This window comes from Cervus elaphus, chromosome 7 (genome assembly GCF_910594005.1).
Source record: "Cervus elaphus chromosome 7, mCerEla1.1, whole genome shotgun sequence".
Classification (NCBI taxonomy): Eukaryota; Metazoa; Chordata; class Mammalia; order Artiodactyla; family Cervidae; genus Cervus; species Cervus elaphus.
In genome coordinates, this window is record NC_057821.1 from 43,337,361 (window position 1) to 43,360,807 (window position 23,447).

The 23,447-nt window shown below is 47.7% G+C and overlaps 1 protein-coding gene across 6 annotated transcripts; it reads right to left on the bottom strand.

The window, feature by feature from the left end:
- Positions 1 to 757: 757 nt before the first annotated feature.
- SIRT5 (sirtuin 5) lies at positions 758 to 20,778 on the bottom strand. Of its 6 annotated transcripts, none has more exons than XM_043908512.1 (10): positions 17,074 to 17,194; positions 15,873 to 15,970; positions 15,370 to 15,502; positions 13,628 to 13,761; positions 12,131 to 12,356; positions 10,318 to 10,405; positions 9,473 to 9,526; positions 8,016 to 8,139; positions 7,370 to 7,485; positions 758 to 1,248 (listed from the first exon to the last, which is right to left on the bottom strand). In XM_043908512.1, exons 3-10 carry the CDS (start codon positions 15,482 to 15,484, stop codon positions 1,173 to 1,175), a joined length of 933 nt encoding a protein of 310 aa, XP_043764447.1. In that variant the 5' UTR covers positions 15,485 to 15,502; positions 15,873 to 15,970; positions 17,074 to 17,194; the 3' UTR covers positions 758 to 1,172. The 6 variants fall into 6 exon arrangements, with proteins under 6 accessions (XP_043764447.1, XP_043764446.1, XP_043764448.1 ...); XM_043908511.1 differs by having other exon boundaries at positions 15,370 to 15,519; XM_043908513.1 differs by lacking the exons at positions 15,873 to 15,970; positions 17,074 to 17,194 and adding an exon at positions 20,700 to 20,778 and having other exon boundaries at positions 15,370 to 15,519.
- Positions 20,779 to 23,447: the final 2,669 nt, after the last annotated feature.

The following is a 23,447-nucleotide window of genomic DNA, read 5'->3' on the forward strand; positions in this document are numbered from 1 at the left end:
CATACCGAAACTGCATTATAAGTATTGTAAGTCCCCCCCCACCCATGCAAAGGATCCGTGGCATTTATTCAAAGGCGGTTGCAAATGCAGCACAAAGTTTTATGTCACCATGTGGCTTCTCCGAAAGCCAAGGGTGTGAGAGTAAATAGACTTTTGTGAGGGCCAGAAGTGATGTCACACAGCTGCATAATCCCCTGGGAAGCCCACCTGGTCTAAGGGAGTTCGTTCTGTCCAACCTGCCCGTGCTGGGTGCTGACGGCCACTCCCCGCCTTGGTCTCTGGTGCCTGCTGATAGCGGGCATCCCTGGGTCTGCATTAGGTGGTGAGAGTTGAAGGGGGGCTGTGTTCTTCCTACTTTACAAAAAAGGTACTCTGAGCATACACTTTTTAAGTCCCATGGGAAAAACTCCCTTCCAGATTCCGTGTCTGGGGAAGCTTGGCAGACCCCACAGGGTGTGTGTCTATAACAGTGAGAAATGTCCTTCTGTGTATATGATACTGAGAAACAGCCCACCATCGCCTCTCCCTTTCCTCTCCGGCTGTGCTCAGTTTTAGGCAGCTTTGTTTAACCTATATTTGCATCATTCTTTTTTCTCATCCTGATTTTCTACCTTTCTGCTAGTTTTCTCTTCCATCCTTGCATGAGCTCTTATTGTAAGCTATCCCTGCCCTGAACTTGAGGTAAGGCAGTCAAACAGATAAACACTGAAAAGAAAACGTCCCAAACAAAGACATCTCTTGGGCTAACATTTTTATGCAATAAGTTACCTGCATAGAGAGTGATTTCATTTTCCACCAAACCTTGCGCAACAATCAGAAATACCCGAGTTTTACCCCTCTATTTCTATCTCTGCCCAAATAGCAAAAACACAATCAGCAGAATCACTTTTAGACAATCTAATTACAAAGTTACCCAGTAACCAACCAAACATATCAGACTTATGTTTAGGATCAAACAAAATAACAGGAACTGACTTCAGAAGTCCTGTGACTTCTCCTTCTGAACACAGTTACTACTGTTGCTTCCAAGTCCCCATCAACCATCAGCAGTTTGGATTCCAGCCCGGCAATCAAAAGATATTTTCAGACTTTCCAGTATTTGGCTCACCACCCACAAGACTGCCTCCCCTGCTGGTGGCTTGGTACTTAGATTTCTTCCTTCCCCAGGATGGCTATGAAACAGTTTCAGTTTCATGAGGAGCGAGGGCTTCAGGAAGAGTTGTCCCACATGGCCCCTGGAAATGAAACCTGAAACAGAAGGACGAACACAGCAAAGTTATGAGCAAAATGAGCATTCTGCTTCAGCAAGTCAACTTTCTTAGTTACAGCCAGAATAAACTCCAGATTCTCACAGGAGTCTTAGGCATTTTGGAGCCCAGTTCTTTCATCGAGTTTCTGACAACGCCAAATGCAGACACTTCAGTATGGGTTGGCACCCTCATTTCCAAGGGAATTTGGGAAAGCAATTGCTTGGAATTTCAGTTCAGTTCAATCACTCAGTTGTGTCCAACCCTTTGCAACCCAATGGACCGCAGCACTCCAGACTTCCCTGTCCTTTACCATCTCCCAGAGCTTGCTCAAATTCATGTCAGTGATATCATCCAACCATCTTATCCTCTGTCATCCCCTTCTCCTCCTGCCTTCAATCTTTCCCAACATCAGGGTCTTTCCCAATAAGTCAGTTCTTTGCATCAAGTGGCCAAAGTATTGGTTTTTCAGCTTCAACATCAGTCCTTCCAATGAATATTCAGGACTGATTTCCTTTAGGATGGACTGGTTGGATCTCCTTGCAGTCCAAGGGACTCAGAGTCTTCTCCAACACCACCGTTCAAAAGCATCAATTCTTCAGCACTCAGCTTTCTTTATAATCCAACTCTCACATCTATACATGACCACTGGAAAAACCATAGCCTTGACTAGACAGACCTTTGTTGACAAAGTAATGTCTCTGCTTTTCAATATGCTGTCTAGGTTGGTCATAACTTTCCTTCCAAGGAGTAAATGTCTTTTAATTTCATGGGTGCAGTCACCATCTGCAGTGATTTTGGAGCCCACAAAAGTAAAATCTGCCACTGTTTCCACTGTTTCCCCATCTATTTCTCATGAAGTGATGGGACCAGATGCCATGATCTTAATTTTCTGAATGTTGGGTTTAGAATTTAGGTGCCTATAAACGAGAATTTTATTTTAAGGAGGAAGGAGAGACATGATTGTATTTTGTGATTGCTTTGCCAAACTCATAATAGTAAGTTTTATAAACTCTTATACAACTACATAAAACCACCTTCACTGGTACTAAGGACAAGAGAAAATGAACCTGATACACCATGCAGACCATAAGGATCTTAACTGAGTCAGTTGGCCCATGCCAATCACTGAAATTCACAGCTAGACCTGACTTGTAGTTAAAAAGTAGGAAAAAGAGAAAGATCAAAGAAAGAAGAGGGAGAGAAAAGAAGAAAAACCAATGATTTCTGCTTCCTTCAAGAGAAAACACTTATGACAGGAGAAAAAAAAAACAACTAATTCTACTGTGTTATTAATAAATGAAAATCAACTGAGCACAATTTAAAATGAAAAAAAAAAGCATCTGGTCATATTGCTTATTCTTGATACAACACAGATCAAGAAATGTTCCCTCTGTGCCATGAATGGACGGCCCTGACCAACTGGCATTTCTGATCCTTCTGCCTCCCCTCCCGCAGACCCACCCCATCCCCACCACCCCCAGCACGTGGAAGGCTGCCCACTAGAAAGCCCCTCCCAGCACAGTCCCTTGAGGACTTCCCAGGAAGCACAGCCAGGCAGAGAGCACTCAGGGACTTCCCTCGACGTGCACCTGTTCTTTCGTGTGCCCCTTTCCACATTCATCCTCCTCCCGTTTACCAAAGCAAGCTGCACCTGACCTCACCCATCCCAAATCTTACATGGCGCCTTATCCCAGAATGTGAAGACTTATGGGCTGCCAAACCAAGGGATGTTTGAAACACTGCTGTGGATCTGAGAAAACAAATGGTTTCTAAGGACCGGGTGATATATGCAAACAGCGTCACTTCATTCTTGCTTTCAGTAAAATTGAAAGAGGCTCTTACAGAATTGCCAAACAGATCACTAAAGTCGATTCAGGAGTACTCTGGATATTTCAGCATATAAGAAAGAAGGAGATCCAAAATCTGAGTGGCCAGAACAAAATTCCTTTCATGCCCAGGGTTTATGTGGCCCAGGTTTCTGAGTATTTTATGTATGGCATTGTGTTTCAGTTGCTAAGTTGTATCCAATTTTGCAACCCAATGGACTGCATGCAGCCAGCCAGGCTTCCCTGTCCTTCACCATCTCCCAGAGCTTGCTCAAACTCATGTCCAGTGAGTCAGTGATGCCATTCAACCATCTTGTCCTCTGTCATCCCCTTCTCCTCCTGCCCTCAATCTTTCCCAGCATCAGGGCCTTTTCCAATGAGTCAGCTCTTCGCATCAGGTGGCCAAAGTATTGCAGTTTCAGCTTGAGCATCAGTCCTTCCAATGAATATTCAGGACTGATTTCCTTTAACATTGACTAGTTTGATCTCCTTGCTGTCCAAGGGACTCTCAAGAGTCTTCTCCAGCACCACAGTTTGAAAGCATCAATTCTTTGGTGCTCTGCCTTCTTTATGGTCCACCTCTCACATCTATACATGACTACTTAGTTTTTGCTTTTCTCTATAAAAAGCAAAAAGTAACAATTACAGAAATTTTACCTAAACTCAATCCTTCCACATCCTACAGTAAGTCCATCTCTTCCTGTGTTTGGGGACAGGCCACAGGACTCTCTGGGGTCCCCCCGCTGCGCTGAGTCAGGAAACCTGATCGTCTTAGGATACGGGTTTTTTTCCCATGACCACAGGCCTATTAGGGCTGCAGCATCAGGAACTCTGCCTCCTGACGGCACATCCTCAGGGTGGATGTGTCTATGTCTCTGTTAGTCATTCAGTCGTGTCCAACTCTTTGCGACCCCATGGACTGTGAGTCGCCAGGCTCCTCTGTCCCTCCACACACACTACTGACCACCTCCACCTCCTGGAGCCCTCTCCCCGCCCCCTCCCACACACACACAGGCCTCCCGGGCTGGCTGCCCGCTGGGGGCCTTTGCCAAGGTGATCCTGGCACCTGGCAAGCTCTTGGCCCAGAGGCCTCCTCGGCGAACCGCTCCTCCTCCTCCAGGGCTCTCTCTGAGGCTCCCCCACCACCCACTGGATCCCGCGCCCACCTGCTCCCCCCGCCTCCCTTCTACCACTGCCTTTTCTCACAGCCCAATCCCACTTCTCATGGGCCACACAATGTGCACATTTGTTATCTTATCGTTCACTGTTTGCCCTTTGCGGCTAGGAGGCCATCTTCACATGGCAGGGTTTTTATTTTGTTTACTAATATATCCTATCCCGAGCACTCAGAACAGTATCAGTGGTAAAGAATCTTCCTGTCAATGCAGGAGACGCAGGTTTGATGGGTGGGGAAGATCCCTTGGAGAAGGAAATGGCAACCCACTCCAGTATTCCTGCCTGGAAAATTTCATGAACAGAGGAGCCTGGTGAGCGACAGTCCATGGGGTTGCAAAAGAGTTGGACGCGACTGAGTCACTAAACAACAACCAAGTCCAGGGCATAGTAGGTACTAAATAAACACTTGTGGACTTGCACTAAATTCCAAAGTTTAGAGAAATGCAAAGCAGCACGCCTGGGGGTCACAGGGCGTTGGGGGGGTCCACCGTCCTTGGAAGGCCTTGAACACCCTTGGGCGCACTAATCGCATTTTTGCCTCAACAAATACACAGATCCTTACATGCCAAAGACCCCTGGTGTTGAGAAACAGTCAAACCCTAATGTCTAAATCCCCAAATGCCTAGTCTAATGGTTTCTCAGAAAATCATCCAAGATAGCCATCTGGGACTGGAGAAATGACAAAAAAACAAAATAGGAACTAATTAACACCTTGAAAATATTAATACATTTAGATGGGAGGCAAATACCATGACTCTGTTTCTAAATTAGAATTAGAGTAAAGAATCCAAACAACTGTGCAAGGTCAAAGGAGTCTTGCGAAATCCAAATTGAAAATGTAGGAAGAAATAAATAAATACATAAAACGCAGGCATCATTTCCTGCAACCTATTTAGGTAATAAAGAAATCAGGTGAAAAGGCAGTATCATTTCAATTTTCATTTTTCCTACTAACCTAGAGCTGGGGCTGGCAAAATGTTTTCTGTAAAAGAGTCAGAGACTTACTATTTCAACTTTGCAGGCCAGACAGTTTCTGCTGCAACTCCTTACTTCCATTGTTTAAGTGCAAAAGCAGCCACGGACAATATGGGAACATGTGGCTGTGGCTGGGTGCTAATAAAACTTTATTTACAAAAATGTAGTGGGTGAATTAGGATTAGGCAATGGCACCCCACTCCAGTACACTTGCCCGGAAAATCCCATGGACCAAGGAGCCTGGTGGGCTGCAGTCCATGATGTCGCGAAGAGTCGGACACGACTGAGCGACTTCACTTTCACTTTTCACTTTCATGCACTGGAGAAGGAAATGGCAACCCACTCCAGTATTCTTGCCTGGAGAATCCCAGGGACGGGGGAACCTGGTGGGCTTCTGTCTATGGGGTCGCACAGAGTCGGACACGACTGAAGCGACTTAGCAGCAGCAGCAGCAGCAGTGAGTAAATTTGACTGACAGGCAGTAGTTTGCTGACCTCTGACCTAGGCTAGAGTTCAGCCAACATCTGTTACATGTGAGATGTGATAAATTTCGCCCTTTGTTTAGATGCGTGTTTAAACCAGCTTCTTAGTCACTCTGGGTTTGGTTCCCAGTTTGAAAACCCGAGTAGGATGAGAAGATGACCACCCACGTCTCTTCTAAATGTCAGCTTTGATGACGCCCAGATAAAAGCATTGCTGGCTTCACTGGTCAGTTATACTTGTCTGGTACAGAAAGCCTTGGCTCCCGAAAAGGTCCACGGAGCATCTGTTGTGATTCCTGCGGTTGGTGCTGTTCAGATCTGATCAAAGTCCCAGACCAGCAAGAGGCCTGTTTATTTGAACAGAGACACTGCAGGTTTTCAGAATGGGAAGCTGAAGAATGTTTGTTGAAGATGAGTAGCAGCTGAAGCAGGTTTGCGGTTTGGGGAGGCCCAACTTATGAAGTGATATCATTACACGCCAAGAATTTCGTCTGAACTTGCAGGGAAAACTGCCAAGTTCATTTTCCTTTCACGTGAAGACGTACACAATGGATGCATATCAGAATCACCCAGGAAGTGTATAAAACAGGAGGAGCTCAGGCTAAACCTCACACCAATTACATCAGAATCTCCTGAGTGGTACCCAGTCATCAGATTTTAGAAAAAAACATTTTTTTTTTAAGTTTTTTTTATGTGCACCATTCTTAAAGTCTTCATTGAATTTGTTACAATATTGCTTCTGTTATGTTCTGGTTTTTATGGCCAAGAGGCATGTGGGATCTTAGCTCCCTGACCGGGGCGGAAGCCACAACCACTGCACTAGAAGGCCAAGTTTTAACCTCTGGACCACCAGGGAAGTTCCCAGTCATCAGATTTTTAAAAATACGCAGTTGAGGTAAAAGTCACTGACTAAAGTAATGACAAGACGCTTCAGTAATGTTTCACATTTTACTTATTCATATTGATGTATTAGTCCATAGTCTATCTTATTCTGGAAAGGAAATTACACTATTAAGAACATATAAACTACATTAAAAGGGAAGACAGGAAAGCAGGAGTGGAAGAAAGAAAGCAAAACAGAGGAGAAGATGTAAACTGGAGCCTAGACTGAGACAACATGTGAATGTACGACGATGATCTATACTTTCCTCACAAATTTGGGGGGGCAGGATCAATATCATTAAATGGCCACAAGTACACACATTCTTGGCAATGTTTGGGCAATGTTCTTGCCCAAACATTCTTGGGCAAAAGAGGAATTTGCCCAGGGAGCCCCGGTGACAGAGTTGTGTGTGGATATCTCCCTGGCTTACGTGCTGAGTCTTCAGCTGACCGGCATCTAAATGCCATTACTATACTTAGCTTTAATACATGAATAAAAGTAAAGTCTAAAGCATCAAAGAAGAACTTTCAAAATGTGAAGAACAAAAACCCATGGCAAACTCCCTGTAAAAAGACATGGCCACCTCAATCTATAGTTAATGTTTTCTTCCATCCATCTACAACTAATACGTTGTTTTCTTCCATCAAAGCAACTACAGACCAAATAAGAAAACACAAACTCTGTGTTACCAAATTAGGACAGCAGGTAACACCTGCTTGGACGACCGTGTCCAAACCTGCTCAGTGCCTTCCGCCTCCCGCCCTGGGAACCCCGTACCTGAATCTGTTCGTGGCCGGGGTGGTTTCCATGTTGAATTCGGCCACGGGCACGCCGCGGGCTGACACCTGGGGGGCAAACATGGCAGCAGGGTAGACCACGGAGGAAGTCCCCACCTGCAGGGCAAACAGGCGGAAGCGGACCAGTGACCACACTGGAGAAGCAGCGTCTTTGCAGAAAACCTTAGAGACTCAGGCCAGCTTGTGGTCGCCGGTGTGAGGGAAGGGAAGCTGGGCAGGATAAATGGAGAATGTCTGGGGGACAAGAGGGGAGGTGGGAGGCTCCCGTTTGGCTGATCCCTCGAATTCAGGAAGGATTTTTTTCATGTTTAGTCACCAAGTCATGTCTGATTCTTTGCAACCCCGTGGACTGTAGCCTTCCTGTCTCCTCTTGTCCATGGAATTTCCCAGCAAGAACACTGGAGTGGGTTGCCATTTCCTTCTCCAAGGGATCTTCCCACCCAGGGCTCAAACCCACGTCTCCTGCCTTGGCAGGCGGGTTCTTTACCACCAGTTACATGGCACGGAAAAGAGAGCTGAGCCCGTGGCAAGAGTGGCAAAGAAATTATCTGATCATCACCCGAGCGGGTTGAGCTTTAGTTGTTTCTGCTCTTTGAAAAGATCAGGGAAGGCTGTGACTGACTTACCACGAGACACAAGTCACAGAGGGCCAGCTCTTTGTCAACCTCCTCCAGGATGGCAGGGTCCAGGTTTTCTCCAAACCACACCACGTGAGGTCGCAGCAGGCCCCCACATCCTGGCTCTTCACACCTGTAAGAGTGTCATCCTTAACCCACTCCCAAGACCTACTCTTGGGAAGGCCTGCCTAGGTGGATCGGGGGAAACCATAAAGTCTCTATTGTATCTGGATGCACTGGGCTGATTTGTTGGCGAATGTGTCCCAGCCAACCTTGACGTTCTCTTTCTAAACAGCTTTCTCTTCCCAGTTACTTCCTTCCACTCAGGCACAGCTGTGCTCACGGTTAGCTGGACCCAGGAGGAATGCTGGACTCAGACTTGCCTTCAACACACCAACCACTTGCTAATGTCATCAATGACCTCCCTCATCTTCTCTCAAATTCACCTCTCTCTTGCCTTGTCGGTAGCCAAGTTCTCCTGTGTCAATTTCCCCAAATCTCTCATCTTTCACTAGCTACTACCCTAGGTCATCTCTAGTCAACGTATTTATTTACGTTCTAAAATAATCTCCCCCAAACACCATTTTCATCATATTAATTGCCTAATCAAGTTTATTTTAGATCAAAACTTTAGAATTTAGTCATGAAAACTTACTCTTTTAGGTCAAAACTCTGATTTTAGTAATGAAAATCCTTATTAAGAAAAATTTTAAAGGTTAAGTAAACCAGGGAAATGTTAGCATAATTGCTCTTTAGGGAGTAACAATGTACTTTTACACATTCAGTGCTCTGAGGAGCTCTGCAGCAAAGCACGATGCTTCAAACGTGGTTCACTCTAGTGGTTCCATATTTATTTGGGCATGTGACATCTTTTTTCTCCAAGTAGTGCCTATCAACGTCACATGGATCCAGTGCCCTATGAAACACTTTGGGAAGGGCCATTTTAAGGTCAAGTTTTGAAAAACTGGCGTAAAAATCTTTCCAAGGTTTTTTGCTATTGTTAATCTGCACAAATTCTGCTCGGTCCCACAACTTCACCTCTGCGAGACCTCTTACAGCCTCCCTAGTCCTGGATTAGCAACACTGATGAGGAGGAGAGGGGGAGGAGGATGGCAGCTGAGGCTTCCTGACCAGTTAGGTCCAGGATGCCAGCCACTATGCTTCACACACGCCAGATGAACGTCTACAACACAGCAGCTTCTGAAACTTTCCAGACCCCCAATGATCCCACCACAACACAGAGGAGAAAGGGACAGGACAGATGTACTTCTCTCAAGCCTGGTTTGGTTCACCCTTTGTCCTTTCACCCTTGACCTCATGGATCAGGGCTGGTTTCTGCATTGGCTCGTTTCAGAGGCATCTCACCAAGTGAACTTAGATTTTGACTCCTACTAATTTTCTTTCTTTCCTTTTTTTTTTTTTTGCAAACTGGAGCACCAAACCCAGATCAAAGTCTTTTTACCCACCGGGGCAGTTGCTCCACTGGGATTCCGGCATCTTGAGTTGTGGGGTCTGGAGCCCTGAAGTAAATAATATTAGAAAAGGAAGAATGTCACTGGTGTAATCAACGAACAAAGAAATAAGATAAGCCAGTAAGATTGTCTCTTTGCCTGGCCATCTATGGCACAAAACTCCTGATGAATACACACTGGCTTACAAGAGGATGAGGAGGGTAGGCACAAGCAACTGATTATCAGTGGTTCTACCACAAGACAGCGAATCTGTATGGGGGTGGGGGGCAGTACTGCTGTTCTAAGGGGAGTTTCATGATTTGCATCGTATATGTCACTGCAATTTCAATCACCTGCAGTGATGCTATATTAATAAGTTACTCGTATAACTTACACTGATTTCAAGTGGCTAGGTAGAATTTTTCTCAATATTCTGAGTCTACTCTTAATTCTTCCCCCAATTATAATATTTACAATAGTAAATGTTCATCATAGACATGTTGGAAAGTTCAGAAAGATATAAAAAAGAAATCAAAATTGCCATAATCCTACTGTCCCTGTTAGTATGGTGTTGATTTCCTTCTGGACGTGTATCTACATACAGCTACATCAACATGGTGAGGGTGGATGTGTGTTTAAATACAAAGTTGGGATCATAATGTATAGAGTTAGAGCCTGTTATTTTCACTGATTATAACCTGTGAGCAAAATATTTGCCTTACAATATGGATGTACTGTCTGCAGTTTCATGTCTCATAAACATCCATGGGAGTCATAGGTGAATGTTCAGTTTCTTCGCGTTTATAGTCAGCTGAAGAGACAAAACAACACACGCCTATTCCAGAGTGCAGTATAATTACCCTTTTCCTGATAAAGCCGGACAAATTGGACTCTTATAGTTCTCAGCCACAACTCCACAAGAGGTACATCGAGTTTTAAATAAGCTACCTGAAAAACACAAGTTTAAACAAGACCGGAATTTAGCATAATCGGGAGCAACTGACTCCATGTCTAAAAGAGTACAAAATGATTTAGTTTCTATACATCACTTTAACAAATGTGCCCATCCCAGCTTTCATGGGAGACATCAAGGCATGTAGTGAGATTGAAAAAGCCAGAACACACGCCCTCCTGGACTTCGTGATCTGGAGAGGAGAGGGGGAAAGGAAGTAACTTACTGCATGGCCAAGGAGCTCTCTGATTACCCAGGTGTTCAGGTGGAATTCAAATGTGCAACAGGGTAGAAGAAGCCAATCTAAACCTAAGGGCAGGATTTACTGAGAATATGCCTGATAGAGGCTCAGTAGCTTGGGATATGTTTTTCAAAATCTTAATTTTGACTTAGTAAAGCTTGAATCTTTTCTACAAAAGCAGCTCAATAAATAATCAACTAATAAATGAAGAAAATAATCATTAAAACTAGCAGAGACTTACTGAGCTTAACCCATGAAAGGTGACCTCAGTTCACTACACAGTCACCGGGTGCCCAGCGATGAGGTCACACGTCAGGGGACACACACTGGTCCGTTCTCTCCAGGGCTCCTTTGAGAAACCACCTCCTCTGTCCCACGCCAAGCTGATGGAGCTGTCAGTCACATTCCCCAAACACAAGCTGGGGCACGAGTTCCAGACTGGTCTAATTGTGGCATCCTGTCCCTCTGGCAGTGGTGTTTGGTCAAAAAGGATGATGATAGTCAGGCCATCCAGAGAGTTGTTTTCTGAGGAGATGGCTAAACTGGAGGGAGCCTGGAGCCCCACTGAGTCACTGCTTCTGAAAATTCTGCAATTTGAAATGCATTTCTTTGGACTGAATTTTTGTAGACTATTAAATGGCTTCCCTGGATGGCTCAGCAGTCAAGAATTTACCTGCAATGCAGGGGATGCGGGTTCAGTCCCTGGGTCAGGATGATCCCCTAGAGGAGGAAATGGCAACCCACTCCAGTATTCTTGCCTGGGAAATCCCACAGACCAGAGGAGCCTGGCGGGCTGTAGTCCAAACGGTAGCAAAAAGTTGGACACGACTGAGCAGCTCAACACAGCATCACAGACTATCAGATGCCCTTGGGAAAAAATTCTGGCATACCCATTTATGCTCTTGTGTGAACAAATTTATTAGATTTTCAGTGAGAAGAGGGAAGAGGAGGGTGTCAGTGAAAGCAGAGAAGGGAAACCAGAGGGATCCCAGACAAGCTCCTTGGTGTCACAGGAGGCTCCGTGGGGCTCCCGGGAGGGAAGGTCACTGAGCGGGCAGCCCCCTTAAGGCTCCAGGGTGGAGGAGAAACACAGCCCAAGCGGACAGTGCCCACGTGCAGGGGCGGGGCAGGGAGAGTAAATGGATCTCCCAGGGATGCCAGGCCTTTGCAGCCTGAATCCTGCTTACACCCCAGCCATTCAATGGCCCAAACCTCCCGCTTCCCGGAACCCAGGTGGGGGTGGGGTGGGGAGCACCCCCACCATCTCCATCTGGGAGCACAGGGTCCCCTCAACAGGACCCCCAGGGAGGGGAGAGCACGCAGAGGTGCAGACCGGCTTCTCCAGGCCGGGTGGTCTGCGCGCCAGACCCCGGGGTCCCGGCAGCATGCTGCTCTGACTCGGGGGACCCAGCTGGGTCCCAGCAGCATGTGCGTTTTCAGGTCTTGGTTCCCCTCCCATGCAAGACCGAGGGCCTCTCACCATGGATTTCCAGAAGGTTCTTGGTGCCAGCCTTGCGGTGCAGCTCGTCGATGTTCTGGGTGATGACCACCACCTGTCGGCCCTGCCCGTGCAGCCGGGCCTGGCACTCGGCGATGGCCAGGTGCCCGGCGTTGGGCTCCTTGCTCTGCACCACCTCCCGCCGGTAGTGGTAGAACTCCCACACCTGGGACGGGTTCCGGGCGAAGGCCTGCGGGGTGGCCAGGTCCTGGGGGGCAGGGAGGAGGCGGGGGTCAGGTGGGGAAAGGAAGGGCTGATGCTCCGGAAGCCAGGCAGCAGAAGCAGTGGACTCAGGTGGGAGGACACTCCCAGGCGCCCTTTGCTGCGGGCAGCCAGGCACCTTCGGGGGGTGTCGCGGGAACACGTCCATGTAGGTTCATGTGGGCGGGGGCCCGGGGCTCCTGAGGGGCCCTGGAGAAATTAGATTTAATTTCCCCAGCAAGATCGCAACCTGTCCCATCTTCCACTCAGGTGAGCTACGAACATAGAGCAACACATGGAAAGGTAACTTAGGCTGGAAGCCACATTTGCGTGGAACTCCACGTGACATGATGACTATCTCATTTATCCAGGAAGAAAAGTAAAATGCAAAACGCCCAACTGAACTGTAATGGCCATAGTGGGGATACTCATAGGTGCACACACACACATACAACTACACATTAAAAAAAGTAGTGTATACGTTATAGTAACAGGATATATAAAATACGTATTTTTAAAAGTACGATTCCTCCAAACTTCCCTGGTGGTACAGTGGATAAGAATCCACCTGCCAATGCAGGGGACACGGGTTTGACCCCTGATGAGGGAACAAAGATCCCGCCTGTGGCACAGCGCAGCCAAGGTAAATAAATAAAAATAAATACTCGACAAAATAAAGTAAAAAAATAAAAAAGAAATGTTATACACCTTAACTGTGGTGGCAGTTGTATCACTATATATACATTTGTCAAAACTCACTGAAATGTACACTTAAAATTGGTGATTTTTATTGCATGTTTATTATATCTCAATAAAAATTGAATTTTTAAAACTCTGTGCCCCCAGAGAACTTATATTCTAATGACCTTTGTACAAAGTTTTGAGCATTACGGCCTAAGCCTTTAACGACTCAACACTGGTTTTCATTTGGAAAGTTCACAGAAACTTTTTAAAAATGTGTAATTCTTAATTTCAACATGAATAGAAAAGTAATGAATTATGCTAACCAAAGTTTCCTGGTTCCACTTTGCTTACTAGAGGAAATCCAATTGCTATCTGAATAAGGGCAATCAATACATGCCGAGAAGGAAAGAAAAGAGGCTGCTTTGCTGAAGTCTGAGGTTTTAATCCTACGGACTTTGTGTCAATGCCAAAAAGAACAGGACAAAACGGTCATGGTAAATTTCAAACTATTCCCCTCTGATAGAGATTCTGAGTCAAACTGTTAAACACCTTCATTCAGAAAGAGCCTTTCAGAGTTCCGGAAACATTACCAACCTGGGCTTTCCATTTCCTCCAGTAACCTCCCGCTCCTCTGAACGTCGGAACCCCACTCTCAGCGCTGATGCCGGCCCCAGAAATGACGACTATGTGCTTGGCTTTCGCAAAACACTTCCGGAAGTCGGCCATATCTAAAGAGAGTAAAATCTTGGTCAATCCAGGGTTTCATTTGGACATTTACGTCCCAGTTCAATGGCCTATATTTTGAAACTTGACCTTGCATGAAATTATACTTTTAAGATAACCAAATAAAAACCTTCCCATGCAACGAAGATGGCCCCGTGCAGCTGCCGTGTGAGAGGACAGTGTCTGCAGAAAGGGGCGAGGGTCTGGGGTGAACAGCCCAAGCTCTGAGCTCCACTCTGCCCCGCCATCTCCCATGAGTCGGATCCTATGTGAACGGCTGACCGTCTGCTGTCTGGGTCTCCTTGGCTGTTTGATGTGCACAAGTGTGTTTTCCTGAGAGAGCAGGGCTGCTGTGAGGATTAAAAAAGGCTTCCCAGGTGGCGCAGAGGTAGAGAACCTGCCTGCAATGCAGGAGACACAAGAGCCGTGGGTTCAATCCCTGGGGTGGGAAGATCCCCTGGAGAAGGAAATGGCAGCCTGCTCCAGTCTTCTTGGCTGGGAAATCCCATGGACAGAGGAGCCTGGCGGGCTACAGTCCGTGGGGTCGCAGAGTCGAAATTGACTGAGCGCACACACGCACGCGCGCGCGCGCGCACACACACACACACACACACACACACAATGAGTGGGGATATATCTTCCTTCTTAAAAGTAATAGCAAGCTTGTGTGGTGTGAGGGCTGACCTCAGGCCCACTGGACCCCAAAGCCATCCCTTCCTCCCCAAATTCACTTCCCTTGGAGGATCCTGCTAATTCCAGCTTCCCTCAGCATCACTAGCAGGGTGAGGCTGAGGGCCCCTCCCCGTGAACAAACGCGTCATCCCACTCTGGACACACTCTCCTTTACAGCTCAAGGGAGACGTGGTCTTTTTAACAAGACGGCCCCAGAGACCTGGGGTAACAGAAGGGAACGGAACGCAGAGAGTGGCACGGCAGAGGAGTCGTGGTCACAGCCTGCGGCTCGTGCTCCAGGACATGAGGGCTGGCCCTCCATCTCCAGGCATCCTCCTGCCAGACCTCAGATCCACAGGGGCGGCAGCTCGCCTCCCGTGAGGGCTCCCTACGCCCAGGCTCTGTGCCAAGCACTTGGGCATCACAAGGTAGGCTCAGACAAACATCATCAGCCCAGGACAAGGATGAAGAGCCAGACTGGGAACTGCCGTTGTCCCTCCTGGCAGCGGAGACTGGGTCCTGGCACAGCCTGTGGCTCCCGCTCTCCTGGGCCCTGCGGCTCTGCAGCCCTCGTGCACGAGATGGGGAAAGGCCGTGGCCCAACCGGCCAGGCCTGAGTGCTTCACAAGCTGTGGGAGCCCCCCTCCACTGGCCGCACCGGGAGAAGCCAGTGTGGACCAACATTGCCTCTGGCTGGCCCAGGCCACCTTCCAGGTGCAGCCAGTCTGTGCGAAGGCACCGAAGCTTTGAGCAAGACCAGAAGCAGGTTCCTCGGTTGATGGAGCAGGCTCTCTGGTCTCCCCGGGGGGGCGGTGGCGACCAAGGCTAACTAACTCTTGGTCCGATCAAGCGCCCCTCAGACATGAAACCGGTGATGGAGAAAAGGAAGGAAGACAGTGGGCTGCATGGGGAAATGATATCACTGTGTATGAAAGACCTACTTGAACTTGGACGAGCCATTGTTAGGCAAATCTTGGTTTGTGTGGAGATTGGAGACTTCAGTCCACAATACAGCTGGGAAAACAATCGGTTCCGGACAATCCAGAGAGGTGGCATCAGGTTTTCTGTGTTGCACTAACAATTGAAACGGACTTTAGAAAAATCACAAAACAAACAGAAACAATCAGAAAACACTCATCTTTCTACAAATATATATATGTATATATATACACACACACACACACACACCTATGGCCTTCCCAGGTGGCGCTAGTGGTAAAGAACAGGCCTGCCAATTCAGGAGCTATAAAGAGGTGCGGGTTCCATCCCTGGGTCAGAAAGACCCCCTAGAGGAGGACACAGCTACCCACTCCAGTGTTCCTGCCTGGGAATCCCCATGGACAGAGGAGACTGGTGGGCGGCCGTTCAGTGGGTCACAAAGAGTCAGCCACAACTGAAGCGACTTAGCATGCATATACACATACACATATATACAAAAGAATACCCTTAACAAAAATCTTCAGTAGCAATCTTCATGGTGTTCACACAAACACCATCTAAACCGGCTATTTACACGGTGTACTCTCAAGCGCTCCGAGGTGCCTAGAACAGTGGTTTACAAAGCATGGTTCCCAGACCAGCATCATCCCGAGATCTCATCAGAAACGTAAAGTCATAGGCTCCACTCCAGACCCACTGAACCAGGAACTCTTCAGGCTGGGCCCCCATCGGTCTCTGGGTGATTCTGATGAACACTTAAGTCTGAGAACCACAGCCTTAGAGGGTTAGGAAGGAGTTAGATGGGAGAATTCATTTGAAAAGCAGGTTCTGATACTTTTTAAAGGGTACGAGAGCCATCGGCTTGACTTTCAGACAAAATACAGTTTATCTGAGAATGTAAATTCTAACTGAGAACTGAACGAGGCGGGAAAGATATGTACCATAACAACAAATGGGATTAAGATGAGATCGTGTCAAAGAAATCTGTGAGTCTTAAAGCACATTGACTAAATCTTTATCTATCCCTGAGGAGTTAGACAGGGATAACAGAGAAAGACAAAGCACAGAGAAAGGCAATATTCAGATCCATGACATCAAAAGGGTAACTGACACGTCTGGCTTTTACCGAGTGGAAGAACGCAAATTGTTGGAAGAGCTCAGGATTGAAGGTCTGTAGGTACAGGAAAAATAGAAAAATAACACATTTCCCAATATTTTACAATCCCTTTGGAGGACAACTTATCAAAATTACAAATGCACTTTCCCTTTGACCTAGCAATCCTGTCTGGACATTTTCACAACTCACAAAAGTGAGACTTGCACACATCCAACATGACATATCTACAGGGTTGTTCTTTAGGCTATTGTAATTAACAGGAAGAGACTAGAACAACCTACATGACCATCTGCAGGGGATGAGTTCAATAAACAAGGGCACGTTCACAATGCACAGCATGGTTGCTGTAAAAAAAAGAATGCATGTAAGATTCTACCTGTATGACATTCTAGAGGGCAAAGACGACTTATTTGCATGTGTTAAGAAACAAACAAAAAAAAAAAAGGAAGAATTCCCAAGACATTAGTAACAAGAATGAGGACGAGAATCAGGATGTATGGAGACAAGAGTGGAGGCAAGGATTTTCAGTAGACGTGTTTCTATGCTATTTGCACTGTTAGTGCTCTCTGGCGAACGTCTAGGAACACACCTGCAGCTGAGCAAGCGCAAGGAGGGAGCAGCTCACGGTGAGGAGCTGCAGGCATATTGGCGACATATTGGTGACCTCGGTGGTGGTGGCTTAGTCCATAAGTAGTGTGTCTCCTGCAACCCCATGGATTGTAGCCCGCCAGGCCCCTCTCTCCATGCGACTTCCTGGCAGGAACACTAGAGTGGGTTGCCATTTCCTCCTCCAGGCGATCTTTCCAACATAGGGATTGAACCCTCATCTCCTGCATTGCAGGCAGATTCTTTACCAGTGAGTCACCAAAGAAGCTCATCTTGACGAAGTTAGGACAAAAGGGTTTGGGCTTGTGTTGGGTAAGGCTGGGGAGAGTCATGGAAGGAGGCTCTGATCTACGCTGGATGTTGTCTGGGAAAAGTTTCCTTTTAGTGGATATTTCAGTGAACGTGATCTAAAGAGGAGGGAGTGAAGTAAAGCTTGAGCCGGGATTGGTCAAGAGGCAACAGGCCCTCCTATCAGCCAAGATAGGAGGGTGTCTTGTCACTTTTGTGGTTTAGAGAAAGTTCTTACTTATATCTGGTTTCAGGCCTAATTATGAAGTTGTCTTATTTTTGTCCTGATTGATCATGATTACAGCTAGCCTTGTTTGATGTTGGTGTCCTGCGAAATTATTTACATTCAACAGGCCTATCAGATGGTAGCAGGTCAAAAGCTGGAAGCAAACCAAAGGCCTATCAATTTATAAACGGATAAACAAACTGTGGTTCATCCATAACAGATATAGCTCATCACTGGATGTGTTTCATCCAGGGGAATACTATTCAGCCTTGTAGTTAAAAACTACAAGTTTAGCTTAACTAAAACTGTAAGTTTTAGTTTTATAGTTAAAACTTTAAAAGGTACTAAAAAGCTGGAGTATTTCAAACTGCTGCTGATTGTCAACTGGAAATTAGATAAAATTCTAAATTGTAATATTAAATAAAAAACACTTATAAGACAAAAAATCATGAGTTCTTTTAATGAATGTAGGAATTGTTTTGCTAAATTTTCCATTAATTTACAAGATATTCTCCAAGTGGCTCGGAGGTTAAAGTGTCTGCCTGCAATGCAGGAGACCCGGGTTCGATCCCTGGGTCGGGAAGATCCCCTGGAGAGGGAAATGGCAACCCACTCCAGTATTCTTGCCTAGAGAATCCCATGGATGGAGGAGCCTGGTGGGCTACAGTCCACAGGGTTGCAAAGAGTCGGACATGACTAAGCGACTTCACTTTCACTTTCACTTTTTCTCAGTAAATGTGAAAACAAAGGAGAGGTTTAAAAAAAAACTTAAAAAAAAAAAACCTTAAAAAAATTTTTTTAAAATAAACACTGTTTCAGAACAGTGCCACCTGAAATTTACCTCCACGATTTGTAAATGCTCAGAACAGCAAGTCTATTTTCAATATGCTTTGTTGTTGTTTAGTCGCTCAGTTGCGTCTGACTCTTTGCAACCCTGTGGACTATAGCCAGCCAGGCTCCTCTGTCCATGGAATTCTCCAGGCAAGAATACTGGAGTGGGTTGCCATTTCCTTCTCCAGGCAATCTTCCCAACCCAGGGATACAGCCAGCGTCTCCCATATTGGCAGGCGGATTCTTTAACACTGTGCCACCTGGGAAGCACTTTCAAGATGCTACTGAAAAGTATTCATCAGAAGAATCTTCTGTGTCAATATTTATGTGCTTTTCTGGGGGATCAGAGTGGGCAGTGGTGCTAGCTGCCACAAACCAACAACCCAATTCAAAGGCCAAAGCAAATACCCCGAGGGTAAGAAGGCCCCCACTGTGCTGAGTCAGAGGAGGAAGACATCAGTTTATCTGGTCCAAAAGCCCTCAAGGTGAAAACTGCCCTAGGTAAGCCTCCAATTATCCTGCCCTGGTTTGACCTTCAGGTGGCAAGTAAGGCCTCAGGGAATAAAATAAATTCATTCATTGCAGTCATTGGGAGCTTTCTGAGTGCAGGATAGGTTCTCAAACACTGACATTAGTCTAGGTGAATGGCAATCCTCACTTAACCAGGCTTTCTTGGGAAACCTGAAACTCACCTACCCAATTAGAAAATCAGAAAAATGTCTCTATGTTCCCTATTGAGAAAGGGGGCACCCCACCAATTCTGAAAAATACAATAATACAATACTATAAATGAGGAATTCAAGAGAAAAAGCATTTACACAACATTAATTAAAAATACATTAATTTAAAGTACATCACGAAGGAACTACAAAAACTCCCACCGGTGTTCAATAGATACTTTTTGAACACCTACGAGCCAGTCCATCCTAAAGGAGATCAGTCCTGGGTGTTCATTGGCGGGACTGATGTTGAAGCTGCAACTCCAATACTTTGGTCACCTGATGCGAAGAGCTGATTCATTTGAAAAGACCCTGATGCTGGGAAAGATTGAGGACAGGAGGAGAAGGGGACGACAGAGGATGAGATGGTTGGATGGCATCACCGACACAATGGACATGGGTTTGGGTGGACTCCGGGAGTTGGTGATGGACAGGGAGGCCTGGCGTGCTGCGGTTCATGGGTTCGCAAAGAGGCGGACACGACTGAGGGACTGAACTGAACTGAGCCAAACAAATGCAAAGTACCAGCCCCCAGCTATCAACACTGGGAGACTCACTTCCTCTCCCCAGTCCACCACTCGCTCTTATTAGGTCACCAGCCCGCTCCACCTTGCTAAACCCAACGGTCCACCTTGATCAGGTCCAGCCTCTGACCCCTTTGATCACCTCTCGGGGAACCACTCGCTGCTCCCGGTTTTCCTCCGGCCTCGCTGGGTCGCCCCACCCTCCCAGGGCTTCACGACTGCATCCCGCCTCGGATGTCCAACACAAGGCTCCCAGCTCACACAGTCAAGCCTCAACTCTTGAACATCTCCAAACCTCCCCGCAAAGCCTTAGGACGCCATCCTCCTTGGCCCCCACTTCTCCCTTCGGCTCACGTCTCACACCCACACAACACGATGTACCCCAGCAACTGCAGCTTTACAACTGTGTCCCAGTCCGGCCGCGCCTCCACGCCCACCACCCGGTCCAGGCCGTCCCATTTGTCACCCGGCCTGCAGCAGGGCCCGGAGGGACTCTACTCAACGGCGACACCCTGCCCCGCGTCCCCCGGGCCACCGCCTTCTTCACGGCGGCCTACCAGGCCCACCCGCCCCGGGCGCCTGACTTTCCAACCGCGGTTCTGGCCCCCTCCCTCGCCTCTCCGGCCGCAGCTAGCGCCCCGCGCTGTGCCTGGAAGACCCCCGATCTCCGGCCTCCGCAGATGTGTCTGCCGGGGGCTGGGGCGGGGGGGAGGGCTGCCACCCGGATCCACCAGAAGAAACGGGGTCCACGCCCCCTTCCCCCCTCGCCCTCGCCGTTCCCCATTCCCTCTCCCCTCCCCCACTCCTCCTTTGCCGCTTGGCCTCCCCCCACCCTCGCGGACCCCGGAACCGGCCGAGGCAATTGATCCGCGCATGCGCGCCGCAGTGGGCCGGCCCCCCGCGCTCGCCCCGGGAGCCCCCCCAACGGCGCCCACCCGGCCCCCTGTGCTCGATCGCGACCCCCGGAGCGGGAGTCCAGGGAGGCGGCAGAGAGCACGGCCAGGCCCCGGCACCCACGCACCTGCAGGAGGCGGGGACCGCGGCGGATCCCCGGCGCGGGGGCGGGACAACCAGACTGGGGGCGGAGCTGCTCCAGCCACCGGCCCCGGGCTGCAGCGGCCCCTGCCGGAGGCCCACACCTGGTCCGGCTCCCGGGCCCTGGAGGCTCTTCCCTGGGCCTGCTCGTCGCACACGATTGTTTCTTTGCATTGCTTTCTTTAGGGGGATGGCCCGGCGCAGGGTGGGGGGGAGACGGGCTGTTGCTTCGTCTTTGTGAGCTTCCCAGACGTGTCGTGAAAGACGGACGAGCTGCTTTCTTCCTTGAGCCTGCAGCTGAACCGCACTACTTGGCCACAGAGCATGTGAAATATTGGGGCGGCTTTCCCTGAAAAGCTATTTCCAATGAAGGTTAGCGGGGGTTCCCAGGCCAGCCCACCAATGACGAGCGCTGATGCTGAGATCCTTACCCAGCGTCGAAAGGGACCAGTTTCCGGGCCTCGCATACTCTGTGATCTCCGTGGCTCCCCGTGTCGGATCGGCCTTAAAAGCAGTCATCTTTCTTTGTCTTTGATTGAGTCTTACCACCAGAACAAATTTTCAGAGAATAGAATTGTTTCTGGACTGGCCAGTAATCCTAAAAGGAGGTGGTGTGAGAATTTGGGTGCATAGAATGTGATGTCAGCATTTGTTTTTCCATCTCTGACCTCATCCACCCCCCTCAGTTTGGCTGGAAGTCCTCACCGCTTTGGAACCCCTCTTGCTCCCGCAGGTTGTATCAGTCTCTGGGGCCCTCTGGAGTCCAAGAAAATTGGAGAAGGGTCTTATGTCTGGCTGCTACTTTTTCTGTAACATGTATGTGGCACTTTGTACCAGACACCTCTAAGATCTTCACATGTCTTAACCAGTTAAAATCTTCCCCACCCAATAAAAGATATACAGTTATTCCGACTTTGCAGATAGGGAAACTGAGGCACAAGGCGGTCAAGTAACTACTCAAGATAGGCTGTTGAATAGCAGAGCTGGGGTTTGAGCCTAAATGCTTTGGCTCCAGCCACAGGGTCTGCGCCACTGCCTGTACTGCGTCTCATTAACATGTTAAGCTGCTTTTTGTGGTTTTGATGTTAGTCATCAGGTGTCAATCCTTGTCTTCATTCAGACACTGGGGGAAGGGAGGGCATACTGTGGGGGAGACCCCGTGCCCCTCACTGCAACCTTCCATGGCACCAGCCACCCAGGAGGTGGATCCCTCCTGGGACATCACATTCTATCAAGGCCTAGGGGTCACCACCCACAGCTACCCACTACATACCCCTTAACCACATACCTTCTTCCAGGCTTAGGAAAGCTGACTCTCCTGCCAATATCAGGCTACTTTCTTTTCTTGAAACATCAACCACTATCCTTTCCATCCTTAGAGCAACTCAAGCTTAATTTCTTGATGGTCTTGTCCTTCCAAACCAAAGGCTGGTCCCTCTTTCTGGAATATTCATTTTTCATTCCCTCAGTAGTAATGCTGCAGGGAAAAGTTATTTCTTACTCCATGCTGAGACTGTTTCTTTGATTTGCTTTTCGTTGCTTTTGTAATTGTAATTATACATAATGGCCTACCTCAGAGAATCCTGCCTCTCTACCTGACTGTAAACTAAAGTGCCTTTGTTCAGAACCCTGTCCACCTACCTGTAGACTGCAGGATGGAAGAAATTAATATGTCCCCTGCCTGAGGTTTGCCATTCTAGGAGATATTTGCTAGATTAATGGCCTTTCTACTTTGTTCACTCATCCCCCCTCCTCTCTGATCCATAAAAAGACCTGGCATCCAGACCCCATAAAGATGATTATTTTGAAACATTAGTCTACCATCTTCTCGGTCAGCTGAATAAAGTTGTAATTCCCTGCCTCGACACCTCGACACATCGGCCTTGGACTCGGGAACAGTAACTCCTTTCTCATCCTTCCAGCCTCAGTTCAGGCATCACTTCCTCAAGGAGCCTTCTCTGACTCCATCTCCCCCAGTCTCCGCTAAGTAGATCCCTTGTCCTGATGTAGGCTCTTAAAGCACCATAGCAGTTATCCCAGTGAAGACTTCAAATGTATCTCTGTTCATTTGATTAAATTTTATCTGCCCACCAGGCTGTGAGTTTCCCTGAAGATGACACTTTTGTCTCAATGTGCTCACAGTGATATTTCCAGTCCCTCATGGTGCCTGATAGGAGATGCTCAATTTATGAATTCTTTTAACATGTATTAAATAAAAGAATGAGCAACCTCACAGGAAAAGCAGCCCAGAACTGAGAGGATAACAGCTTGGCTATCTTTACCAAAATGAAGGCAAAGCAAATCCATTTTCTTCCATGCTGCTTATGGGTCCCTAGCAGGACAAAACAATTAAAAAAATAAAGAAGCAAAAAAGTTTATTAATAACTCACCCTATCTACAGAGGGTCTCCAGGCATAACCAGGTAGGAGATGTAAGAGTTTAGGAGCACATATACTGGAAGTTGGTACTGCCTCCTTCCTTTAGTAAAATGCAGACAGGCCAAGCTTTACTTCTGGAAAGACAGTCTCCCCCAACCCTGACTTTTCCCATCCTCTTGGGGCCACTCCCTTTGCTGGCTGTCATGCTGCCCCTCAGGGGTGGACTGTCCTCTTTAAGCCTCTGATACAAATATAAACTTGGACATAAACCCCTAGGCTTGATGTCTTTCATTGATAGATTTTGACACACTAGGAGAAGGCTAGAACTTTCTAAGGGAGAATAAGAAGAAAATAAG